General features: G+C 50.3%; 1 protein-coding gene across 2 annotated transcripts; it reads left to right on the top strand.

The window, feature by feature from the left end:
• Positions 1–2,037: 2,037 nt before the first annotated feature.
• Positions 2,038–5,835, top strand: FOS (Fos proto-oncogene, AP-1 transcription factor subunit). 2 transcript variants are annotated; one of them, XM_003902067.5, is made up of 4 exons: positions 2,038–2,723; positions 3,478–3,729; positions 4,164–4,271; positions 4,389–5,835. In XM_003902067.5, exons 1-4 carry the CDS (start codon positions 2,583–2,585, stop codon positions 5,028–5,030), a joined length of 1,143 nt encoding a protein of 380 aa, XP_003902116.1. In that variant the 5' UTR covers positions 2,038–2,582; the 3' UTR covers positions 5,031–5,835. The 2 variants fall into 2 exon arrangements, with proteins under 2 accessions (XP_003902116.1, XP_021797107.1); XM_021941415.2 differs by lacking the exon at positions 4,164–4,271.
• The last annotated feature ends 4,939 nt before the right edge of the window (positions 5,836–10,774 follow it).

Raw genomic sequence — 10,774 nt, 5'->3', positions numbered from 1 at the left:
CAGCCTCCTGAGTAGCTGGGACTACAGGCGTGCGTCACCACACCAGGCTAAGTTTTGTATTTTTAGTAGAGACAGGGTTTCACCATGATGGCTAGGCTGGTCTCGAACTCCTGGCCTCAAGTGATCCACCCACCTTGGGCTCCCAAAGTGCAGGAATTACAGGAGTGAGCCACCGCACCCAGTCAGGTTTCCTCTTAAGTGGCCCGAGATCTAGTTGTAAATGGCAGGCACGGCTAGACTCAGGAATTCAAAGCTTGACCTATTTTGTCTGAAGCTAATATTAATAATAAGAGAGATGTATTTGGCTTCATAACCCCTTTCCCTCCCGTCCCCCTCTTTCCTTCTGTAATCAAGGATAGAATTAGAAGTACCGAAGGCCGCAGAATTGCTTTAGGATTCAGAGCAGCTCCAAGGAATCTGTGTTTACGCATTATGTGTGTTTTTCCTTTTCCCTCTCTTTTTATGAGTGAGAAAGAAAAGCGCCTAAATTCCCACCAACATAAACCAATGACATACAATGATGAAATTCTGTTTTCACCTCTGCCTGTGACAGGGAATGCAAAAATAGCAAGTGGCCCAGTTCCACGAATCCCCGCCTCCTGCCCTCCCCGCTCCTGCCGGGTTGGATCTCTAAGAATGGAGGTTAGCGCACAGCCCCGCGCGGGCCGCTCAGCCCCCGGACCCGGCGGATGATGTCAGGCGACGGGAGCGGCCGCAGCCGGGCCGGGGAGGCCGCGGCCCAGGGGAGCTGGGAGGGAGGGCGGCCTCGCCAGGCCGACGGCGCGCCCGGCCGCGGCGTTGCCTGGAGACGGCCCTGGCGGCGCTGTGTTGCTGTAAACAGCCGCTTCCCTGTTACTATCTATAGCAGGATCTCCTGGCTCCCGGGCGCGGCGGCTGGAGGCAGGTCTGCGGTCCGGCTCACCGCGCGCCCCAAACTATCCGCCCGCCGGCCTCATCCTGCCTCGCCCCTCTCCAGGTGCTCACCGCGGGTCCCGACCCCCGGGCCCGAAGAGTGGGGAAGGGGAGACCGGGGCTGTGCGGGGACATGCGTCTTCGCACCCTGGAGGTGGCCGGCGCGCTGGGGCTGAGCCCGGGCAGCGTGACCCCGGCTGTCCTACGCAGCAGGGCAGGAGGCTGGGGGGCGTGGCACACTCTGGAGCACCTTGCCTCCCCAAAGCCCGGTGTTCCAGGACGTGGAGGCGCGCCTGGGGTCCCAGCGGTGGAGGTATTCCGCCTGGGCGCTGCTGGACACTGTCCTTCCAGCCCCTGTCCTCCCCTCTCCAAGTCCGCGCTGGAAAATCACCCGCTGCGGGCTCCCATAAGCACAGCTTCCTGGCGGGACCGAACCAGCCCCCCAGCTCAGATTTGAGTTCCCCGCAGGAAGCACACCCCGCCTTGTCATCCCGAACTGACCACCCTGCCCACATAACCACACCCCGCACTCCCTACCCCCGGGGCCCAGCTCAGAACCGGGCAGACACCCCCTTCAAATGTCTTCGCACGTAGGTGTCGCACAGTGTTTATCTGCTAGTGTCTCAGGGATTTGACAGTTTCCTTAATATTCCCACACATGGCCGAGAAAAATAAATAAATAAATGCGCTGTCTTCCTTAAAGAAAAAATAAGTAAATAAATAAAGTACCCAGTATCGTAAAGTAGGTTATCGTATTCTCTTATTTTGGATCCACTTTCTGCTTCCAAACGCAGGAACAGTGCTAGCATTGCTCGAGCCCGGGAGGAGAGGGGTGAGGGTCTGCTTCCTCGTTTTGCACTGAATTAGGGCTAGAACTGGGGATGGGGGTAGGGACGCATTCCTTCGGGAGCCGAGGCTTAAGTCCTCGGGGCCGTGTACCCGAGGCCGTTTCTCCTATTCCTGAGCCTCAGAACTGTCTTCAGTTTCCGTACAAGGGTAAAGAGGCGCTTTCTGCCCCATCCCCCCCGACCTCGGGAACAAGGGTCCGCATTGAACCAGGTGCGAATGTTCTCTAGCATTCTGCGCCGTTCCCGCCTCCCCTCCCCCGGCCGCGGCCCCCGCCTCCCCCCGCGCTGCACCCTCGTTGTTGGCTGCAGCCCGCGAGCAGTTCCCGTCAATCCCTCCCCCTTACACAGGATGTCCATATTAGGACATCTGCGTCAGCAGGTTTCCACGGCCTTTCCCTGTAGCCCTGGGGGGAGCCATCCCCGAAGCCCCTCATCTTGGGGGTCCCACGAGACCCCTGAGACAGGAACTGCGAAATGCTCACGAGATTAGGACACGCGCCAAGGCACACGCAGGGAGCTGCGAGCGCTGGGGAGGTAGCCACGCGGCAGCAGAGGCGCTCAGGCCCGCGCGCCACCCCTCTGGCGCCACCGTGGTTGAGCCCGTGACGTTTACACTCATTCATAAAACGCTTGTTATAAAAGCAGTGGCTGCGGCGCCTCGTACTCCAACCGCATCTGCAGCGAGCAGCCGAGAAGCCGAGACTGAGCCGGCGGCCGCGGCGCAGCGAACGAGCAGTGACCGCGCTCTTACCCAGCTCTGCTCCACAGCGCCCACCTGTCTCCGCCCCTCGGCCCCACGCCCGGCTTTGCCTAACAGCCACGATGATGTTCTCGGGCTTCAACGCAGACTACGAGGCGTCATCCTCGCGCTGCAGCAGCGCGTCCCCGGCCGGGGATAGCCTCTCCTACTACCACTCACCCGCCGATTCCTTCTCCAGCATGGGCTCGCCTGTCAACGCGCAGGTAAGGCTGGCTTCCCACCGCCGCGGGGCCGGGGGCTTGGGGTCGCTGAGGAGGAGACACCGGGCGGGACGCTCCAGGAGATGAGTAGGGGGCTCCCTTGTGCCTGGAGGGAGGCTGCAGTGGCCGGAGCGGTGCCGGCTCGGGGGCTCGGGACTTGGCTCTGAGCGCACGCAAGCTTGCCATAGTAAGAATTTGTTCCCCCTTCCGGAGGCAGGTTCGTTCTGAGCAACGTCTGGTTTGCACTCCAGGACGGATCTCTGACATTAGCTGGGGCAGACGTGTCCCAAGCACAGACTCGCTAACTAGAGCCTGGCTTCTCCGGGGAGGTGGCAGAAAGCGGCAATCCCCCCTCCCCCGGCAGCCTGGAGCAGGGAGGAGGGGTGAGGGAGGAGGGTGCAGCGGGCGGGTGTGTAAGGCAGTTTCATTGATAAAAAGCGAGTTCATTCTGGAGACTCCGGAGCGGCGCCTGCGTCAGCGCAGACGTCAGGGATATTTATAACAAACCCCCTTTCAAGCGAGTGATGCTGAAGGGATAACGGGAACGCAGCGGCAGGATGGAAGAGACAGACACTGCGCTGCGGAATGCCTGGGAGGAAAAGGGGGAGACCTTTCATCCAGGATGAGGGACATTTAAGATGAAACGTCCGTGGCAGGATCGTTTCTCTTCGCTACTGCATGCGGCACCGGCAACTCGCCCCACCTGTGTCCGGAATCTGCTCGCTCACGTCGGCTTTCCCCTTCTGTTTTGTTCTAGGACTTCTGCACGGACCTGGCCGTCTCCAGTGCCAACTTCATTCCCACGGTCACTGCCATCTCGACCAGTCCGGACCTGCAGTGGCTTGTGCAGCCCGCCCTCGTCTCCTCTGTGGCCCCATCGCAGACCAGAGCCCCTCACCCCTTCGGAGTCCCCACTCCCTCCGCTGGGGCTTACTCCAGGGCTGGCATTGTGAAGACCATGACAGGAAGCCGAGCGCAGAGCACTGGCAGGAGGGGCAAGGTGGAACAGGTGAGGAACTCTAGCCTACCCTTCCTGGGAAGGTGGGGGCTGGGTGGGAAGCGGCCCTGGAGATGGAGGAGCACAGCAGAGAGGATTAAGCCCCTGACGGGGCTGGCTGCACATCCCTAACTGGGAACCCTGGCTCCAAGCCCATTCCATCCCAGCTCAGACTCTGAGTCTCACCCTAAGAAGTACTCTCATAGTTTCTTCCCTAAGTTTCCTACCGCATGCTTTTAGACTGGGCTCTTCTTTGTTCTCTTGCTGAGGATCTTATTTTAAATGCAAGTCACACCTAGTCTGCAACTGCAGGTTAGAAATGGTTTCACAGTGGGATGCCAGGAAGTAGGGAAGCTGCAGGAGCCAGTTCTACTGGGGTGGGTGAATGGAGGTGATGGCAGGCACTTTTACTGAATGTCGGTCTTTTTTTTTTGTGATTATCCTAGTTATCTCCAGAAGAAGAAGAGAAAAGGAGAATCCGAAGGGAAAGGAATAAGATGGCTGCAGCCAAATGCCGCAACCGGAGGAGGGAGCTGACTGATACACTCCAAGCGGTAGGTAGACTCTGTGGGTTGCTCCTTTTTAAAACTTAAGGGGAAAGTTGGAGATTGAGCATAAGGGCCCTTGAGTAAGACTGTTTCTTATGCTTTCCTTTTTCCCTCTGTATACAGGAGACAGACCAACTAGAAGATGAGAAGTCTGCTTTGCAGACCGAGATTGCCAACCTGCTGAAGGAGAAGGAAAAACTAGAATTCATCCTGGCAGCTCACCGACCTGCCTGCAAGATCCCTGATGACCTGGGCTTTCCAGAAGAGATGTCTGTGGCTTCCCTTGATCTGACTGGGGGCCTGCCAGAGGCTGCCACCCCAGAGTCTGAGGAGGCCTTCACCCTGCCTCTCCTCAATGACCCAGAGCCCAAGCCCTCAGTGGAGCCTGTCAAGAGCATCAGCAGCATGGAGCTGAAGGCTGAGCCCTTTGATGACTTCCTGTTCCCAGCATCATCCAGGCCCAGCGGCTCTGAGACAGCCCGCTCTGTACCAGACATGGACCTATCTGGGTCCTTCTATGCAGCAGACTGGGAGCCCCTGCACAGTGGCTCCCTGGGGATGGGGCCCATGGCCACAGAGCTGGAGCCCCTGTGCACTCCGGTGGTCACCTGTACTCCCAGCTGCACTGCTTACACGTCTTCCTTCGTCTTCACCTACCCCGAGGCTGACTCCTTCCCCAGCTGCGCAGCTGCCCACCGCAAGGGCAGCAGCAGCAATGAGCCCTCCTCTGACTCGCTCAGCTCACCCACGCTGCTGGCCCTGTGAGCGGGCAGGGAAGGGAGGCAGCCGGCACCCACAAGTGCCACTGCCCGAGCTGGTGCATTACAGAGAGGAGAAACACGTCTTCCCTAGAGGGTTCCTGTAGACCTAGGGAGGACCTTATCTGTGCGTGAAACACACCAGGCTGTGGGCCTCAAGGACTTGAAAGCATCCATGTGTGGACTCAAGTCCTTACCTCTTCCGGAGATGTAGCAAAACGCATGGAGTGTGTATTGTTCCCAGTGACACTTCAGAGAGCTGGTAGTTAGTAGCATGTTGAGCCAGGCCTGGGTCTGTGTCTCTTTTCTCTTTCTCCTTAGTCTTCTCATAGCATTAACTAATCTATTGGGTTCATTATTGGAATTAACCTGGTGCTGGATATTTTCAAATTGTATCTAGTGCAGCTGATTTTAACAATAACTACTGTGTTCCTGGCAATAGTGTGTTCTGATTAGAAATGACCAATATTAAACTAAGAAAAGATATGACTTTATTTTCTGGTAGATAGAAATAAATAGCTATATCCATGTACTGTAGTTTTTCTTCAACATCAATGTTCATTGTAATGTTACTGATCATGCATTGTTGAGGTGGTCTGAATGTTCTGACATTAACAGTTTTCCATGAAAACGTTTTATTGTGTTTTTAATTTATTTATTAAGATGGATTCTCAGATATTTATATTTTTATTTTATTTTTTTCTACCTTGAGGTCTTTTGACATGTGGAAAGTGAATTTGAATGAAAAATTTAAGCATTGTTTGCTTATTGTTCCAAGACATTGTCAATAAAAGCATTTAAGTTGAATGCGACCAACCCTGTGCTCTTTTCATTCTGGAAGTGTTGTAAGTTTCTGAAAGGTATTAGTGGAGACCAGTTTGTCAAGAAGGGTAGCTGCTGGAGGGGGACACACCCTCTGTCTGATCCCTTATCAAAGAGGACAGGGAAACTATAGAGCTGATTGTAGAATATTTTACAAATACATTCCTTCCATTGGAATGCTAAGATTTTACTGCTTCTGGGAAGGGGAAACTGCTGTGTAGCAGCTTTTGTGGGAATACATCTTTTCTGTTTCGGTACTCACAGGGGGAAATACTTAGTTTGGTTGTGCTGATATTACATTTAGATGTTTTGATCTTAAAGGAACCCTTTAAGCAAACAGAACCTAGCTTTGTACAAACTATTTTAACTTTTTATTCCACAAAATCATGTGGAGGGTTATTCTACTTCAAAGATGAGCAAATTGAAGAATGGTTAGAATAAACAACTTTCTTGATATTCCGTTATTGGCATTAGAATCTTCCTGCTCGTTATATCCAGCAGGCTGAAATGCCTCTTGATACTTGGTTAAAAAAAAACTTTAGGCCAGGCGCGGTGGCTCGTGCCTGTAATCCCGGCACTTTGGGAGGCCAAGGCAGGAGGATCACCTGAGGTTGGGAGTTCGAGACCAAGCCTGACCAACATGGAGAAACTGAAAATACAAAATTAGCCAGGTGTGGTGGCACATGCCTATAATCCTAGCTACTCAAGAGGCTGAGGCAGGAGAATCACTTGAACCAGGAGGCAGAGGTTGCAGTGAACCGAGATTGCACCATTGCACTCCAGCCTGGGCAACAAGATTGAAACTCTGTCTAAAAAAAAAAAAGTTTTCAGTCCTTAACTCTAACATGTATACATGTTGTTGTACTCTTTTATTCTCGAAAAGAAAGGAGGGCTATTGCTCTAACTCTTATTAATAAATGCATTGTGGTTTCTGGTTTTTCTAATACCATATGCCCTTCATTCAGTTTATACTAGGGGGAAGAGGGAGAGAAAAAGTTGCTCAGAAATTGAAAGAGATCTCAAACGGCACAAATAATGGTTGATTGTTCTGTAAACAAAAAGTTACATAATAGTCCAAGAAGAAGTCAACATGACTCTGAACAAGCTTTAACTTAGAAACTTTATCGTCTTAAGGAAGAACGTGAACTTTGTCCGGGACATCTCTGGTAATGGGGCACTGACATGCATATGCACACGTACAAACCACAAGGAAAGGAGACTGCCCTCCTGGCCCTGCTCGCGAGTATCATGCAGGCACCATGCACTAGATTTTCACACATGCTGGGTGGAAGAAGAGCTTCAGCGCCAGTCTTCTAATGCTTTGGTGATAATGAAAATCACTGGGGCCTTATGGGGTGTCACATTCAGGCGAGTTAAAAGTTTTAATTCAAAATGACAGTTTTACAATCAACCATTTTTTGTGCTGTTTGAGATCTCTTTCAATTTCTGAGCAACTTTTTCTCTCCCTCTTCCCCCTAGTATAAACTGAATGAAGGGCGTATGCTATTAGAGAAACCAGAAATCACAATGCATTTATTAATAAGGGAGAGAGCAACAGTCCTCCTTTCCTTTCGAGAATAAAAGAGTACAACAACATGTACACATGTTAGAGTTAAGGACTGAGGTTGATGTTCTTGTCTATGATATCTCTGCCCCTCCCATAAAAATGGACATTTAAAAGCAACTTGCTGCTCTTTAGATCACTCCTATATCACACACCACTTGGGGTGCTGTCTGCTAGTCCTGCAATGACAGTGGTCTTACGCTCCCTGTTTGCTGTTCAAAGGGTAAATATTTTATAGCCTTTAAATATACCTAAACTAAATACAGAATTAATATAACTAACAAACACCTGGTCTGAAATAACAAGGTGATCTACCCTGTAAGGAACCCAGCTGGTGGGCCAGGGGCAGTGGCTCATACCTGTAATCCCAGCATTTCGGGAGGCTGAGACTGGAGGATAATTGAGTCCAGGAGTTTGAGACCAGCCTGGCAAAACCCAGTGTGCTTCTCTTGTCCCAGCCTCGCTACTCAGGAGGCTGAGGTGGGAGGATGACTTGAGCCCGGGAGGGGGAGGTTGCAGTGAGCTGAGATTGCACCACTGTACTCCAGCCTGGGTGACACAGCAAAATCCTATCTCAGAAAAAAAAAAAAAAAAGGAACCCAGCTAGCTCCCTTAGGTGTGTAATAATAACAACCAAAGAAAGAAGAGGAAGAAGATTTCCCAGGTGAAGAAGGGTAGCTGGACCTTCGGACATTGACCTGCTCCTGGGAACTTCAATCATGGTCTCTGTCACCCCATGCTTACTCTAGAGGGTGAGCATCGCTTTCCCTTTGACAGCCTGGCCAAGGCCCAGGCACAGACCCTTGCTCTAGCTTACCACACAGCCCAGTGGAGACCAGGCTGCTTCATCAAGATGGCGTTAAAGGTCCAGAAAGAGGAAATCGGAAGCCATCAGATCCCCAGGGTTGACACCCCACCAAGCTTCCTGCTGACCACTTTCATGGGCTTTAAAGAAGAAAGAAACTCCTACCTCCTTTCTCCAGCTAAATGGCTCCTTCCAAATCCCCTTTAACTCACTCAGGATTGGACAACTCTCGTGGACTATTAACTCTGGGGATTTTTTTTTTTTTTTTTTTTTTTAGGCAGAGTCTTGCTCTGTTGCACAGGCTGGACTGCAGTGCTGCCATCTCGGCTCACTGCAACCTCTGCCTCCCGGCTTCAAGCGATTCTCCTGCCTCAGCCTCCTGAGTAGCTGGAATTACAGGCACCTGCCACCACTCCTGGCTAATTTTTGTATTTTTAGTAGACAGGGTTTCACCATGTTGGCCAGGCTGGCCTGGAACCCCCGACCTGAAGTGATCTCCCCGCCTTGGTCCCCAAAGTGCTGGGATCACAGATGTGAGCCACCACACCTGGCCTTCAACTTTCTTTTGAAAAAGCCTTTGTCGGATTCCTATCCACAAGATATGGCCTCATACTAATCTCAATAAAACAATTACCTGCCCGGCGCAGTGGCTCAAGCCTGTAATCCCAGCACTTTGGGAGGCCAAGGTGGGTGGAGCGAAACTTCATCTCAAAAAAAAAAACTACCGGAGGGCACCACTATTCAACATTGATAAAGACATATACACATAATTGAAGGGGATGGAGGTAGAAGTCATTTCCTCATGGGGATTATGTCCAGTTTAGCTCACCAGGATCCCCAGACCTGGCTCAGTGCCTGGCACACAGTACAAGGTTAATTAATATTTTGCCCAGTGGATGAATAAGTTATGTGCTGTTTCCATACACAGAAATATATTCCACACATATTCTTTAACTTCTCCTCTCCTGGTCCCTGTCAGCATATTAAGCAATGGGAATTTTACATCTTTTATGTCTGGCTGCAAAATATACCCCATTCCCATCCTTGCCTCCTGGGATTCCTTCACTGTCTTCCTGGATGACCTCGGCCAATTCAACTTCAAAGCTGCCATTGTGCTTCTGGCTCCAAATTAATTTTCGATGGGAAGAGGGAAGAGGAAAAATATTTATCTCTGTAGAATTGTGGATTGTAGATTGTGCATCATCTTTGCACATCACTGCATCTTGTGTAATTATCAAAATTAAAGGGTAGGATTTAACAATTTGTTCTAATAACAGTAATTTTGTATTAACAGCAATTCCCATGTGTGAATGAAAGTAAATCAATTATGCTATCTTTAATTAATGGACAAAAAAAATTGAGACACAGTAAAAGTTCTCAGATGATTATCTCAAGGTAACAATCTAAAGTTTCAATGTTTTTACAGTTGAAAAAAAGCTAAAACAAAATTAATCTCTAAATGGGATATGAGTAGATGTATGAGACTTCCTCCAAACATAGAGTAACCAAACTCCTCACAAAAAAAAAAAAAAGAGAGAGATATGTGCCTCACTGGAATGCTGAATAGCAGAGTGCTTTAAATTGTGCTGTTTCCTGTTAATATTAAAGAGTTGACTTTTAGGAAGTCTCAGTCGGGGACCTCTGTCTCTCTACTGAAGAGAAAGTTATTCTCCTTTCTCTTTCTTTTGCTTATTAAACCTCTGCCCCTAAACACCACTCCTCCACCAAAACAAACAAACAAAAAAATCGTTGACTCTTAATTCCTCTCCCACTCCATCTCTTTTCCTTCTTCCCTACAGGCACTCTGCTCACGAGCCTTCCTTCCACTCCTGGCCCATAGAACACGTGCTCCTGCAGCAGGCCTCTGCACTTGCAGTCCATCTGCCGGGGCCTCTTTCCCCAAGCTGGCTGCATCCTGTCATTTGGGACTCTCCTCAAAGGACATGTCCTCCAAGGGGGGCTTTCCCTGGTCATTCTATCTAGGGTGACTTCTGGACATACTTGCTCCCTAGGACTCTCTATTTAGTTATCCTGCTCTGTTTTTTCACAGCCTGTATCCCTACTTGCAATATCTAGTTTATGTGTTATTTTCCTTTTAAAAAATTGTCTGTCTCATTGAGTGCAGTGGCTTACGCCTGTAATCCCAGCACTTTGGGAGGCTGAGGTGGGTGGATCACCTGAGGTCAGGAGTTCAAGACCAGCCTGGCCAACATGGCAAAACCCTGTCTGTACTAAAAAATGCAAAAATTAGCCAGGGGTGGTGGTGCGCACCTGTAATCCCAGCTACTCGGGAGGCTGAGGCAGGAGAATCACTTGAACCCAGGAGGTGGCGGTTGGTGACAGAGCAGGACTCTGTCTCAAAAAAAAAAAAAAAGAAAAGAAAAGAAAAAAAAAATTGTCTGTCTCTTATTCCTAAACTGTAAGTTCCATGTGAGCAGGAACCTTTTCTGTCTTGATCACATCTGTATCTCTAGTGTCTGTTAGGCCCTCAAGTGCCTGTTGAATAAATGAAGATGAATGAGTGAATGAATGCAGATGAAAATTGCAAAAATATCGACAG

The sequence above is a fragment of the Papio anubis genome, chromosome 7, assembly GCF_008728515.1.
Source record: "Papio anubis isolate 15944 chromosome 7, Panubis1.0, whole genome shotgun sequence".
NCBI lineage: Eukaryota > Metazoa > Chordata > Mammalia > Primates > Cercopithecidae > Papio > Papio anubis.
The sequence above is the reverse complement of the archived record's forward strand: the minus strand, read 5'-3'. Positions and strand labels throughout refer to the sequence as shown.